The sequence below is a fragment of the Gadus macrocephalus genome, chromosome 10, assembly GCF_031168955.1.
Source record: "Gadus macrocephalus chromosome 10, ASM3116895v1".
In the NCBI taxonomy this organism is placed as follows: domain Eukaryota; kingdom Metazoa; phylum Chordata; class Actinopteri; order Gadiformes; family Gadidae; genus Gadus; species Gadus macrocephalus.
This window is the reverse complement of record NC_082391.1, coordinates 8,210,631-8,226,414: the sequence shown is the minus strand read 5'-3', so window position 1 is coordinate 8,226,414 and position 15,784 is coordinate 8,210,631. Positions and strand designations below refer to the sequence as shown.

General features: G+C 46.2%; 1 protein-coding gene across 20 annotated transcripts in view; it reads left to right on the top strand.

Moving 5' to 3' along the window:
* LOC132466261 (sorbin and SH3 domain-containing protein 2-like) overlaps positions 1–15,784 on the top strand; it is an 85,326-nt gene that overhangs the window by 64,551 nt on the left and 4,991 nt on the right. For 8 of the 20 annotated variants that reach the window (XR_009527816.1, XM_060063375.1, XM_060063376.1 and 5 more), the window contains 4 exons: positions 26–178; positions 10,028–10,135; positions 11,014–11,057; positions 11,492–11,598. Coding sequence is in view for 16 of the 20 variants with exons in the window: in XM_060063375.1 (XP_059919358.1) it covers positions 26–178; positions 10,028–10,135; positions 11,014–11,057; positions 11,492–11,598 (412 nt within the window). In the remaining 4 variants the exon portion in view is untranslated. Of the gene's footprint in view, positions 1–25; positions 244–296; positions 2,141–10,027; positions 10,136–11,013; positions 11,058–11,491; positions 11,612–11,814; positions 13,921–14,182; positions 15,218–15,784 lie in introns of those variants that run through there. The other 12 variants (XM_060063370.1, XM_060063365.1, XM_060063372.1 and 9 more) reach the window with 10 other exon arrangements.

The following is a 15,784-nucleotide window of genomic DNA, read 5'->3' as shown; positions in this document are numbered from 1 at the left end:
TGGGGCGGGGGGTGCATGTGTCCAGGGAGAAGGCGTAGTGATACTGAGAAAGGTGGATCAGAACTGGTATGAAGGCTGTGTCCCGGGCGGCCAGCGAAGGGGGATATTCCCCGTCTCTTATGTCTCTGCGCCCTACGGCCAGCCTAGGTGGCAGACTCCCGTAGCGGACTCTGAACAGGTACACAGCATGCCCTGTAGTCAAGATCGTCCGTCTGGCTAGGTGTGCGCTGTACATGTTTTAGAGTGGGTTGGATGTTAACTAGTGTGGCTTGGTGTGCGCTGTACATGTTTTAGAGTGGGGTTGGATGTTAACTAGTGTGGCTTGGTGTTAGCTGTACATGTTTTAGAGTGAGTTGGATGTTAAATTGTGTGCTTATAAGTGCTGTAGGTAAGAATATAAGGTTAATATAGAAGGCAGAGGACAATTTTGATGAAAATGTCTCCCCCCTCCCTCTCTCCCTCCCCCCCTGCCCCTTGGGTGAGATGAGCCCTGCTCGTTTGGAGTAGATGATAAGGCCCTGTGTGTGTTTGTGGGAGAATTAATGCCCTGTGTTTAGGGGAGATGATAATGCCCTGCCCCTCTGGGGTAGATGATAATGCCCTGCGTTTGGGGTAGATGATAATGCCCTGTGTTTGGGGGAGATGATAATGCCCTCCGCTGTGTGCACATGTGATTGACAGTCGAGCTGGATTTCCCTGACCAATCAAGGCATAGATGCCTTGATTGGTCAGAAATCGGCCAGGAACAGTCCTAACAACAGGTGTCTCATACAGAAGCAGGCAGTCAAGCAGAACAGACCTCCTCACAGAGCATTCACTCACTGGTTTATGTCTTCCAAAGCGAGCGACCAAACAAATGTTCTAGACCCCTATCAACTGTTAGAGGAAACAGCAATTTGTCCATAGGTTCTGTCATGCCTAAATAAAACTTTTTTTTATTCTGAGGTGGAAAATATATAATATTAAGAGAGTTTCAACATTAAGATTTGTTTCTGAAAACATTTCTAGCAATAAATGTGAATTTTATTTCCGTTATATTCAGATACCGAATGTATATAATGTTTATTATGTTAGTTAATGCAATGTTTTCTATGGTTGCCATGGTGATTCATATGAAACCAGTCTTGCATGTGGATTCAGGGATGCAAGCTGGCATGTTGTGTGAATCAACTTCTCTGCGTTGAGTCGTCATCTGAGCTGCTGTCCTCAGCGCTGTTTGATGTAACAGAGGATCTTCAGAGTGACCCAGGGAGGACATTGGATCTCTGAGGATGACTAGAAGAAGATTGAGGATTGTATTGAAGATCTGAAGATTGCTAGAAATTGTATCAAAACAATTTTAATGCCGAAACTATCTTAAAATGTTGCATTTTCCACAGAGATTAAATCAATCGATTTTTATGTTGTCCAAGACAGAACCAGGACGTACTTTTTGCTGTTTCTTCGAACATTTGATTTCTAGGCGTTTCTAAAATGGGTAAGTGTCGTTCTGGATGACGAATACAAACCAGCTATTGTTTGGTTTAGGTTGGAGAACGACTGAACTGACAGATGTCAAAAGATAGAGAGTAAAGTCCTCCATACATAGGGTTAGGTTAGTTAACCCTAACTAACCTTTAGTCACAGAGACGCAGAGTTGGAAGGATTTAGAAAGAGTCTTTATGAATGTCGAAATGTGAAAATCCCATCTGAATAGAATATTGCCATAATAAACTTGTCACAACTGTAATTTTCCCAGTATCCCACAACGGCAATCATTTAATCAATATTCAACTCATTATAAAAATTGTAATTTCTAAAACAATGGAAAAAACAAAATATGGCAAAGCTTTACTTCAGCTTTTAAAATATTATTTTTGTTTTCATGGAATAATATTGATATAAAATGTATTTAGGGTAAAATAAATCGGTGAATTCATCAGTGAATATATCAACACTAAGAACCAATTGCAATGCGCTCAAAGCTCCATGTACCGGACATATGCATCAGTTATGTAGGGGGGGGCTCATCTCTCGACCGACCAGGGACCGCAGTCATGTGACTGGAGCCCGCTGCATGCGGAGCACAACAATGCATCGATTTATCACTTATTTTTTAAATGTGCATTTATTTGTTGATGATGAGGTCATGGTTGTGCTGTGCGGCGTGGTGATATGGTAGTGTTAATAGTAAGTGGAGCTTATATTATCTCTCCCTGCCCCCCCCCCCCCCCCCTCCCCAGCTCAAGCCCTTACCCTTGCGACCTCATGTTGAACCCTGGGCCGCCCCGCATGGAGCTGCTCCCTCCCACTCCTCCCACTCCTCCTCCCCCTCCCAGACGGCCCTCCAGGCCCTCACCCAGGACTGGATCTCCCTGACCTTTGACCTCCCAGCCTCCATCTCCTTCCCCCTATCCCCCTTCCACTCTCATCCCACTGGAGGATGTGCTTCCTCCTCAGCGCTGTCCAGCCCCCCCACCTCCCCACCCCTCCCTGCCTCCTTCACCCGCTACCTCCCCATCCCCCTCACCCCCCCACCCTACCCCGCCTCCTTCACCCACTACCTCCCCTGCACCCCCGCCGCCCCCCTCCAGCCCGGGGTCTCCACCCCAGGCCCGACTCCGCCCCCTTACCCTCGCGGCCTCCTGCTGGAGATGCAGGAGCTGGACGCCTTGCTGTCGCCGTTCTCCCGTTACCTCCCCCTCTCCTCAGCCCCCCCCTCCATGTCCCCCTCCCTCCCTCCTTTCTGTTCGTCTTCTCTGCTCACCTCTCCGTCGCTCTCCTCCCCCACCGCCCCCGAGGACGGCTTCATCCCCATTTCCTCCCCCAGTGTCTGTCTGTCTGTCCCCTCCTCCAGAGAGGGGAGCCCCTCCCCGCCCCCCCTCCTCCTGTCAGCCTTAACACGCTCCTCCAGCCCTCTGACTGACAGCGTGGTCAACCTATCACAGCTAAGAGCTGTTCCTAATCAGCTCCTTCCCTCCACCTCCTCTTACCGTTCCCTGGATCTGGCTGTGGTTGAAGACACCGACCCACCCGCATGCCTCCCGCATGGAGAGCCCAGTCAGCTGGTCCTGGCGTCGCAGCTGGAACACCAGACGGCTCTCGCCAGGGGGCAAGAGGAGGAAGAGCTCTCCAAAGAGCTGGCATCCTTCATCCATATCAGTCTACCACAGAGCAGACAGCTGCCAGCCGTTCCTCAGCTCTGTGATTGGCTGAACGATGAAGAAGTGTCAGACAGCGTGGCAGACATCGACCTTCCTCTGCTCTTCATAGATGAGAGTGAGGAAGAGGAGGAATGCGAAGAGGGAGGGAACATCTCTCCTGTCGTTTTTCAGCCGAAGCAGACTAAGCCAGACCGCTTGAAAGACCCCAAGATTATCAGACCATTCGCAGACCCTCATAAAAAGATTGGTATGGAGACTCAACAGAAAGATGGAAGGATGGCGGAACCATTGAAGAAGCGATTTGAGCAACTCCCAAACGCAGTGGAACCTTGGATTAAAGGCTGCGCAGGACATGCAGCAGAGCTCCAACTAGAAGAAGGTTTGGAAGAACGACCCAGCAGCAATCATATAAAGGGAAATGATTCACAAGCAAAGTATGAGAATAAAGTGAAATCCTCAAAAAACACTTTCATATCTTTGACCGATGGAGAGTCAGAGAATGAACCATACCAGAACAGAATTGAAAGGTATGATGAATGCCAAACTGACACACTTGAAAAGAAAGGTTCCTTCAGGCCCTTAATGGAACAACAAAATGTGGAACCTTGGAAACAAAGCTGTCAGAGAGAAAGTCCAGGTAAAAGTATACCGAAGCACACCTCCCCTACTACTAACTAACCTCCCCTACTACTAACCAACCTCTTGCCCCAGCGTGTGTGGAACGCTATCTGGAGCTGTACAGCTAACTTTTGGCCCCAGTGAGTTTGGAACGCTAGCTGGAGTGCTACAGCTAACCTCTAGCTGCAGTGAGTGTGGACCGCGAGCTGGAGTGCTACAGCTAACCTCTATCCCCAGTGTGTGCAGTGGTGGAACGTTTGGAGCTCAAACACTAACATTCTACCAACAATCCTACCCAGGATTCATTTCATGAGATGGAAAGTCCATGGAGGCTATACTCCATTCCATTGGGGGCTGAATGAGGAGCCTGCCGCAATTTATTCTGCAAATTTTTAAGCATGAGGTGCAACATTTGGTTATTGTCACACATATACTGTGAGCTTCAAATTCAAAGAACTTTATTTTTCCCGTGAGGGAACTTCATTTGTGGTCAGGCACATACAAACAAGACATACTTCAACAATAAATAGTAATAATCATGCAAGAGAATAATTCAATTCTTAAAAGCCCAAAACACCCTGTGGATAGGGGTGGAAGTATGGGTAGGGAGAATAGATTGTTAGTTGGTGGAAGGTGAATAGGTTGAAGTCTGAAGTGATGGGTTTGGTTGGGCGGGATTGGGGGACTTACTGTTTATTCAACAGCCTGATGGTTGCTCGAACAAAGGTGGACATGCGTCGTTTGGTTCTGAGGGGCAGGGAACAAAGTCTCCTTCCTGAAGGTAGCAGATGGTACTGGTTGTTGAGGTTATGGGGGGGGTCCGATATGATCCGTCTACTTTTCCTGATGGCCTGATTTTCATTTATGGTTGTGAGATTGGTCTGTGGCTGTCCAATGATCTTCCCACTCATCTTTATGATCCTGTTTAGGGGACATTTGTTCACCTCACTCAGGGAACCAAACCATGCCAGGATGCTGAAGGTGAGGGTGGATTGAATGAAGCAGTTGTAAAATGACTGGAGTATTTACTTGTCGTCTTCCAGCTGTCGTAGCATCCGGAGAAAGTACAGATGGGATCTCGTCTGCGATGCGTCTCAGGTGTCCGTGGTGTCGAGCAGCATTGGGGGTTGGGATCTCCGAATGGTTGTTTGGGATTTGGTTGCATTCGAGGAGTGTGGGAAAAGGAAAACTGAACATGTCCTGAGTGTGTATGGCGATGGACTACACGCCACGTTAAAGATGCTGAAGAACTCTGAAGTCACCAAGGAACGGTTGCTTTGCTCGTCCAAGATAGCGTACATCCTTCTTGAATCCTCCCTTTGTCCTTCAGGAAAGACGCTGACGAGGCAAATCTTGGAACATGCCCTGAGACTCATTCCATCTCTGCATACTTCCGTGCACTAGGAGGTGACTTCCTGATTGTCCGCTTGTTCTCCTCCCTCCCCGTTCTCTGAAACAGGGGGGAACGACTTGGACTTCCAGGGAGCTAGTCCTGGGTGGAGTGCTGAGGTGTGACGGTTGCTTGCACATTCCTTGCAGTCCACTTCTGTGACGCAGACCCTTGCTAAGTGGGTTGTTGAGGAGCAGCACTGGAAACATATGTGATTGTCTTTTAGAAACTGCTTGCGCTCTTCGAGGGTCTTCTCCCTGAAGCCTCTACATTTCCTCAGTGGGTGTACTTTGTCATGGATGGGGCAGTGCTTCCCAGGGTCAATCTTTCCAGTGCCGTGTTCCAATATCCATATTATCCGTACTAACTAGCCTAAGTTTGAGTATGTAGGGTGTTCCGATTCAGATCGGGGCGAAAATAAGTGTACTGAAAGGACCCGGATGGTGTACTCAAAACGGTCAAATCGCGAAGTGTGGATCGATGTACACTTTTCGTACTCAGCAATCTTAGCTACGTAGCGGAAGAGGGCGGAGCCAGGCTGAGCCAAAGTCGGCGCATTTTCCACATAGCCTGCATTAATAGAGTCATTTTGTAGTTTTTATAGCTTTTATAGCTTTTTATAGCTGCTAGGCGTAAAGACTTCACCATTCAAAGAGGGATGTTTATTGCGGGGGAGGAGCCGCGGCGGCAATCGTGATCGTAATTTCCGGTTAGTGAACCACGGAGAATTCGATTTGGAACAACACCGACATCTGAAAATTATCGCACTTAGTGAGTGTGGATAGTGTTCTTTGTTTAAGTGTACTCATGGAAGTATGGATATCGGAACACGGCACAGGTCTCTCTGTGGGGGACACATGCGTCTTGTGCACTGATATGGCTGTCTTCATCTGTCTGTCAGACCTCTCGGCTGCTGCATGGGAAGGTGGGAAGTTGAAGCTGGGATCTGTTTTAACTCTGGCTTCCCTGCGGATGAAGTCAGCAAACACAGCAAAGGGGGGGATAGCCACATTGTTTTTTTCCTTGTATTTGGACCCAAATGAAGCCCATTTATCCTGGTCGACGATGGGAGCCACTCCTCTGGAAGTGTCTAGGTAAGACAGGCCAGGTAAGTAGCCGTCCATCTTCGCAGTTTCTAGTTCTAGGAGCAGGCCACCCAGGTCGCGGAGCTTGTGAGGGTGTTTGTCACCTTCGGAAAGTCCTCCAGTTTATCAAACAGAGCCCTTTCAATTGCCTCTGGTGAGCCATAATACTCTTCCAGCCTCTGCCAAACCATCATCAATCCGACCTGGGGGTGCCTGATGCTGGCTGCTTTGAGCCTTCTTGCCTGTTCTGAGGACTCCTTGCCAAGCCATTTGATGAGGAGCTCAAGCTCTTCTCCGGCTGACAGGCCCAGGCCTGTGATAGCTCCGTAAAAGGTGGACTTCCATGCCCAGAAATTCTCTGGCTTGTCATCATAATTGGTTAGCCCTGAGGTCACCAACTGACCCCGTGCGAGATACCTGGCGAGGTCGTTGGCGGTGGAGGTGTCAGGGTTGCTTTGTTTGACCGTTCTGCCCTGGTTTCCATGAGGATCGTTGAGGGGTGGCTGTCTGCCTCTCCCGTTCATCCCTCTATTGTTCTGCCAGGGCGCCTCTGTTTTCATAGGCAGGGGTGTGTAAAGTATGGGCGCAACGGGCTGCTTTATGTCGATTGTAGCTAGTGTTGACTCCTGATAAGATTAGGCATGTGGATTGTGTGAGTTAGAATTCAGGCTGGATTGGTCCTGTACATAGTATTCTGTACTAGGGCTGGGACGACGCGTCGACGTAATCGACGACGTTGACGCATAAATTACGTCGACGCGAAAAATGCGCGTCGATTTAAAAAAAAAAAGAAAAAAAAAAAAAGATGGGCGGCGCCGGAGCGTAGTTGCAACGCGAGTGGCTCCTCAGACTTTCATAAGTGCAAGGCGCCACGCACTCGTTCCTCTAAAGTATGGGAATTCTTTAATGTGAAATGAAACGATTCCGTGATATGTCGTCTTTGCAAAATGGAGATGACTTTCCATTCTAGCACCACGGCAATTCACCAGCACCTGAAGAGGCGTCACCCGGTAGCAGCTGCAGATGACTGAGCACCGTAGAATTCTAAGAATGCATTACTTTGCACTTTTATTTTGGAATTTAAAGGCAATAAACATGTATTGAAATGTTAAGGAATTCAGATATGTAAATCAACATGTATAAATTGCTATTAGTCAATTAATGGGGAGATAATCGAGAATCGAATCGAATCGAAATCGAATCGGACTGAAAAAATGAATCGTTAGATGAATCGATGCATCGAAAAAATAATCGCTAGATTAATCGTTTAAAAAATAATCGTTTATCCCAGCCCTATTCTGTACGCTGGAGTCGTGTCTGGGGTGAGAGAGAGTTAGAAGCTCTACTGCGGTGTGACTGATGGTCTGAGTCTATCAAACCTGACTCCAGTATTTCTGCTTCTATCAGTGCAGCGTCCATTTCCTTTTCTGTTTGTAGAGCCTCTAGGGTGGCGTCCAGTCTGACCTTTTCTAGTTTGAGGCGGGCCTTCTCTACTTTTAGTTATATTTCCTTCTGAACGTAGGCAAACTTTGAGCGACCTGCTGCTGCCTTTGCTCGGGCTTTGATGGAGGTCTGGGTTGATGAAGAACTGCTTGATGCTTTTGAGGAATGGTGCCATGGTGAGGGGAGATGTGTGTATTCACTAGGGCTGTAACGATACGCGTTCTTTGATGCTGGCCGATCTACTCCATGCTTTATTTACATATACACACAGACCACCCCAAAATCTTTTCCCACTGCTAGCGCTATCTCTTTCATGACCTTAGTGGTAGGCTACTCCAAATCCATCCCGTAATAATTCAGAGTCAGGTATGGTATTATCTCGGTGATACAGATCAGACTGGCCTCTCTATATGCCCACTGTAATTTGCAGTTTGCTTGTAGCTCATCGAGTTATTGCGAAGTGAACGGACATTCGCAAACTTTATAGAGGGTAGCGGTTGACACACCCTCTTACCGGCGAGGCTCTTCAGCCTCTGTCGCTCTCGTCCCTTTCTACCTCACTTCCTGGTTATTTTTCCTCTAAGATCTTGGCTCTTGCTATCAGATCTCCCTGGGTCAAATAAAAATCCAGTCTGATAGGTCGAGGAGTTGCGATATTGCAGGGATAGCAGGTACTCCCGTGAATATTGGATAATTCCATTCCCATCCGGAGCCCATGGTGTAGTAGTCGCGCTACAGCGAGTTTCCCACAGCAGGTAGAGTAGCAGAATGAGAAGAACGCTACAGCCTTGCATCTTTGCCCAGTGTGGAGACAGAGTGAAGTAATAATCCAGTATCTTATTAGTTCAGCGATCTTAATTTACAAGCAGATCTGGTTGTGAGTAGCGAATTACAAACATTTTTACATTTTACATTTACATTATATTTTACATTTAGGGCATTTAGCAGACGCTTTTATCCAAAGCGACTTACATCGGTTAATACACACATTGACACACCGACGGCAGAGTCAACCATGCAAGGCGACAGCCAGCTCGTCAGGAGCAATTGGGGTTAATGGTCTTGCTCAGGGACACATCAACACTCAGCTACCTCCTGAGCTAAGCCGACCCCCGACCACCCCAAACACAGTATGCAAAACTTCACTGCACTCCCACAGCAGCCAAAACCAACTGACACCATGACAGTGCCAGTTAGCTTGCTGTAAGAACAAAGAGTTTGTGGTGGCAGAAATAAATGAACAATAGAACGTTTCTAAAGGCTTTCTTAATGTCTATTTTGCCAAAAGTGTATGAATGATTTATTAATGTTTCCAATGAAAAGCTAACAGCCAAAAGTACATTTGCTGATTCGTTCATAACTTCAGAACTGTGCTTGACCTAACAAAAAGTGTGTATGCCTAATGCACTGAATACATACTGTATATACATGTGTGTGTATTTGTTCATTGTATTAGAAGTTGGTCTGCACACACAAGCTCTCCTTGTATCTTCGTCCACAGGCTAATCAGTCCGATTCTGCAGCTGTACCCTTCTGCTCTGTGGCCTCGTCAGCCTTAGGACCTCTGTCCTCTTACTCCTCCATCCCAAAACCAGCCCTCCCCTCCCCCCCCCCCTCCCCGCTGTTGTCCAGACTCCGCTCCTAGCTGCGCTCCCCCCGGCCAAAGGTCATAACCCCCAAGGTCATCTTTCAAACACAGATTTCACCTACAGTCGTTACAGACGTCGATATACGACAATGGGATCATTTGATGTTGAGCTCTAACATATCCTTCTTCAAAGGATTTCAATTTGCTGTAGGCCAAAAGGGAGAACATATTTTCCAATCAGTTTTATCAATCAGATGTATATTTGTTTTGATTTCTATAAGTTGACCTGTTTAAATGTTGCATTGCATTATTTAATTATTGAACAGCAGAATACAGGTAGTAGGCCCGATGTGATGTCTGGGGCAGGGGTTCATGTCCTCAACTCAAGAAGCTGACAACATTTAAATGTATCCAGTTATTCATTTAACGCTGACTGGAGCATAATTTGTGTCACAAAGCACTATTGTAGGCTATCATAATGACTAACGTGAGTTTATGAGTTGATATATTATAAACATGCTATGATTGATCTATATTTTAGTGCTGATTAGTATGCTTGCTGATAAGTGTGTGCATGATGTGGTTGTGTATGTATGTGTGTGTATGTGTGTGTGTGTGTGTGTGTGTTTTTCTAGGTGTGTGTGTGTGTGTGTGTGTGTGTGTGTGTGTGTGTGTGTGTGTGTGTGTGTGTGTGTGTGTGTGTGTGTGTGTGTGTGTGTGTGTGTGTGTGTGTGTGTGTGTGTGTGTGTGGCCCTTCCAGAGGGAGGTTGCGGTGATAGGCAAACCTCCACGTAGCCCCATCCCCTCCAGACGAATCTGTCACTCCCCCCCCCGGGGCCCCACGCACTCTCCTGCTCCCAGGGTACAGGTTAGCATGTGTGTGTGTGTGTGTGTGTGTGTGTGTGGGGTCACTAAGTGCATGGACTGTTAATGCTCTCCTGGTTTCAATTGAGCACATGTGTGGCAGTGAGACTTAATGTTCCTCTAAACTGATAATGATTGGGTGACTGCATCCCATGAAGGAATAGGGACTGTCTGTTCTGTTAATGTTTGCCTGTTGACGTCCCACACACTGGGCCTTATGTCACTGAGTGGAGTGCAGACCCTGTGTGTGAGGCTCATCAACGTGATGTGTCTCAACATATCCGAGCTTATATTATTTTGTCCCATCATATCAAAATATGGAGCTTGGGGTAGTTTTTGTTTTGAATGAATTTTGTCCAAAATGAGTGCGATATGAAAAACATTAGGCAACACTTTGTTGCTACGTCAACAAAAGACATATTGTAACCAAAGCGAATGTTGCTTTATCAGCTGTAGTAGTAGTAGTAGTGCTTTGGGTCAAAGACAAATGCTGCGCAGGGCGCTAGTGTTAGCGGCTAGCTTCAGCATTTCAATCTCCTTTATATACTTTGCTTGTTGTTCCTATGACTTTATAAAATACTTTTCCCAATGCCTGTATTATTGTCTGATCCGATCTATTGTTGTCTATCAAGATAATCGTCTCAAATATAAATTGCAGGTGGTTACAAATGCGCTAATTATCTATAAGCATGATGCAACAGTAATACGCTCACATGGATAATTTTTCTCATTGTTTTGTTCGCAACATGATTCAGTTCGACAGATTTGTCATCTTTCCAAGCATCGAAACAAACCTTTGCATGGGGATGCTTCAATTCTTTAATGAAACCCTGATGAACTCTGTTCCCGCTCTCTCTGTTTCCCTCTCAATCTATTCTGTAGCGCCAAGCGTTCACTCAAGAAGGCCTCCAGTGTGGAGGAGAAGCGTGAGTAGTTCTTATATATACTGGATATATTCTGTTTAGATACTTCAAATAATAAAGTATCTTCTATGAGAGCCACTGCCAAGTTTTCTATACTTAATATATTTATGTAGCCTTTATCACGGTTACGGTCTCAGGGCTACACAGGCTAAAGCCAAAAGCCTTCACTGCCTCACCCTCATAGACGCCTATTAAATTAATCAACTAAAATTAGTAAATGAATGAATAAGTTATAGCACTCGATTAGGATAAAAGCTCAAATGTCAAGCATTTATGTTATAAAGGTTAGAATGAATGGAATAATAATCAAGCTTTCTGATTACTTCTAGATCATTAAGTTACGTGCAAATCCTTTTACCAAGTGACATGGTCTGCCCACCGTTTGTAACATTAATGAACCACTCTCTGTATGGATGTTGTGGGTCACGTGTGTTCAGGTTCAAAGTGCTGTACAACTACAACCCTCACAACGAGGACGAGTTGGAGCTGACGGAGGGAGACACCATCGACGTGATGGAGCAGTGTGACGACGGCTGGTTTGTAGGTAGGACAGTGAGGCTCATGGTGGACAGCATGGACCTCAGAGAGAGGCTGTGAGGCTCATTTTGGACAGCAGGACCTCGGAGAGAGGCAGTGAGGCTCATGGTGGACAGCATGGACCTCAGAGAGAGGCTGTGAGGCTCATGGTGGACAGCAGGACCTCAGCGAGAGGCTGTGAGGTTCATGGTGGACAGCATGGACCTCAGAGAGAGGCTGTGAGGCTCATGGTGGACAGTGGGACCTCAGAGAGAGGCTGTGAGCCTCATGGTGGACAGCATGGACCTCAGAGAGAGGCTGTGAGGCTCATTTTGGACAGCAGGACCTCGGAGAGAGGCAGTGAGGCTCATGGTGGACAGCATGGACCTCAGAGAGAGGCTGTGAGGCTCATGGTGGACAGCAGGACCTCAGCGAGAGGCTGTGAGGTTCATGGTGGACAGCATGGACCTCAGAGAGAGGCTGTGAGGCTCATGGTGGACAACATTGACCTCAGAGAGAGGCTGTGAGACTCATGGTGGACAGCAGGACCTCAGGGAGAAGCTGTGGGTACTAGAGGGTACAAGGGGTACTAGAGGTACTAGAGGTACTAGGGGTACTCGGGGTACTAGACGGTACTAGAGGGTACTTGGGGTACTAGAGGGTACTAGGGGTACTAGAAGTACTAGGGGTATTGGAGGTACCAGAGGTACTAGGGGGACTAGGGGTACTGTGGCGCATTTCCCCCGAGGGTGCGGGTTGGTTCACTCTGGAAAGGTGCGGCACGGGTCGCGTTTCCGTGGCCAATAGTGGGCGTGATCCAGGGCCATATTGAGCCATACTCGTCTCGCAGTACTCCTCCGTTGGGGTACTGAAACGCCTGAAAGGGTGCCAGGCTGCCGGCAAATTCGAGCTACACCTGCCGCCTGTTGATTAGTCGACAGAATCGCACTTCTGTGCGACAGGGGGATAATAACAAACAAACACATTACCCTCAAGGTATTTCTTGGCAACGGCGAAAGCTTAGTTTATTGAAGAAAATTTTGCACAAAAGTTTGCCGTCCTTCTTGGATGTCCTACGTTGTTGCTCCTTGTTCATTGTGCGTATTCTTCTTTTTCCTTGGATTTATTAGGAGGCTACACTGTTGGGGGCTGCTATTCATACGGTTCATCTACGTCTCGTTTTCTGGAACGCCGCCATTTGCACGACCGATCTCGCCTAGTATGGCCGCCCACACCGCTCATCTGAATGTTAGAGAGAGACAGAGATATCTGGAAAAAAAAATCGATCTTAGGCTCCGATCCTTATTTGTTTTTTTTGTCGATTAGTATCGGCCTCACGCTTGCCTCAAATCATTTTTCATGACATATATATTCATTTAGTCCACAATCCCTCCCCATACAGTGGAGATATCTTGAAAGCGTAAAGAGCACTGATGCCTACCAATATGCTTTGGCTGGATGGGTGAAGGACGCTAAAGTGAGGCAATGAGGAATAATCTTTATCTGATAGAAGTTGGTACCATATATTTGTGACTTCTTGTGAACAGTTTGTGGTGGGTTACTACTATCATTGATCGTTGAGATCAGTCATCAAATCATAGACGATAATTTCGCCGAGGACGCTTGGGACGAGTTTTCTTCAAGATTCATTTTGTACCCACAACAAAACCCGATTTGAATTATTATGGATTATTTTGGACAATGAATGAGGTATTAATACCAATACTCTTTGGCTGTGACGTTGTCAACATTAGGTATATGGAGCAGAACATAGTGGGTCATATGTCACGTTTTTTGTATGCATTTTATTCATTAGTAAGCTACATGGATATGCCATCTTTCAGAACCTTTCATTACCTGCACTAAAGAGAATAAAAGAGTGCATCCTCATTGTTTGATTGTGGTCATAGGTGTTGTTGTTGGTGCTGAGTTACCACTGAAATCAGTGGGTCAGTGGGTGGGATCGGTTGTCCAGATGGCGGCGCAAAGCTACAGTGACGTCACGTGAACCAAACGAATAAGATCATGATGTTTAGGTAGCTGCTATGGCGATCGCCATCCGGCTTTAACCCCACCCTACCATAAGGGTACTGTCAGGGGTGGAAACGCGAGCCGTAACTGAGCTGGGTTAAACCGCTATACCCTCACTACTTTGCTGTGGCGTGTGGGTCCGAAGCGTACCCGCTGGTGGAAAAGGGGCAGGTACTAGAGGGACTAGAGGTACTAGGGGTACTGTGGGGTACAAGGAGGTACTAGGGGTACTAGGGGTACTAGAGGGTACTAGGGGTACTAGAGGCACTAGGGGTACTAGAGGTACTAGGGGTACTGTGGGGTACTATAGGTGCTAGGGGTACTAGGGGGACTAGAGGTACTCAGGGTAGTAGAGGGTACTATGGGTACTTTTGGGTACTAGAGGTGCTAGGGGTACTAGAGGCACTAGGGGTACTCTGGGGTACTAGAGGTGCTAGGGGTACTAGAGGTGCTAGGGGTACTAGAGGTACTAGGGTATTAGGGGTACTAGGGGTAAGAGGGGTACTAGGGGTACTAGAGGCACTAGGGGTAAGAGGGGTACTAGGGGTATTAGAGGGTACTAGGTACCAAGGGTACCAGAGGTACTAGCGGTACTAGGGGTACTAGGGGTACTAGAGGTACTAGGGGTACTAGAGGTACTAGTGGTCCTAGTGGTACTAGAGGTACTAGAGGCACTAGGGTTGCTAGGGGTACTAGACTACACTGGTGAAGATAGGTAAGATTCACAACTTTTGATTAAAAGAAAGTATCAAGCTTAAACACTAAAACATATGTGTTGTTTGTTTGTGTGCTTTGTGTATTTTTGTGTATTTGCGTGTATTTGTGTTTGTCAGGCACTTCCAGACGGAGCCGTTTCTTTGGGACATTTCCAGGGAATTACGTCAGACGTCTGTGACCTCTGACCCCGTAGGCTGACCAGCGATCAAATTTATTTTCTGTGTTTGTGTATGTGTCTGTGTGTGTGTCTGCATGGTGTGTATTTGTTGGTGTCCTTGCATCATCCCCAATGTAATGTGATGACCTTTACTTATTATTTATTCTTTTGAAAGCGATCTATTTTATTTTTGTTAATAATGTTGTCAAAAAGTGTGTCATGTTTGTGGAACGGACAAGTGTCAAGGAATTCTCAGCGATAGGATTAGATTAAGATTGTGTTGTTTCCAGAGATTTCCTTTAATAAGGAATATGTGTGTACACAATGTATGCTTTAGTAGATGTTGGCTTATTTAAGAGCAGATCACTGCCATTCATGCTGAAAAGGTGTAGGAATACGATCGGAAGATGCTAGCATTGCTATGTGAAATAACCAGTCTGCAACAGTTAGTTGTGGAACGGACTAAATATGAATATGGAACTGCTTTTCTGAAGCAAGACATATGAAATAACATGTTTTATAACTTAAAAGTCAACGTGAGAGGCAAGGGAGTATCTGGTAATTACAAGAAGTGGAAACATATATCCGTCAAATGCTTTCTGTGACTGACCTATCTGGATGTTATCCTCGGTCAGTGCAGATCCACTCTGGAAAGATTTTTTTTTTTCCATTGTTTTTGAAATAGAAGAGATACTGTTGATGTAAGTAATTGAAATAAAATGATATCCCAAAATGGTTCAAATTTTGTTCTAAATGTTATTTCAGGTACTGTTTCTATTTCAGTCAGAGAGAAGGCCCCGCCCATTGTTTTTTACTAGTGTGTGTGTGTGTGTGTGTGTGTGTGTGTGTGTGTGTGTGTGTGTGTGTGTGTGTGTGTGTGTGTGTGTGTGTGTGTGTGTGTGTGTGTGTGTGTGTGTGTGTGTGTGTGTGTGTGGGGTGTCTTTAAATGTGAACTGAACAGGTGTTAATGTGAAGGCTGTCCCTGTGGTCAGCAGCTAAAAACAGTCTAGGGCCCCTCCCTTTTCTGGTTTATTAGTTTTACACATTTCATTTTGTCGTCTTATACAGTTTCATTTCAAGAGACAGACGTACTGATCTGTTGACATCACATTTAGTTTATGAAAGAGAACTTGGTCATAGTCACTAACTAAGCAACGTTATTTTTAAAGGATCTAAAAACAATGATAGACAATGTGTTAAACTCTGTCATCTCACTGAGTGTACGATAGCACATTCAAATAGAAGATTGTTCAATAGAGGAAGATTCTTGAATACATCGATTCTTAAATATATTGATTACCGAACTACT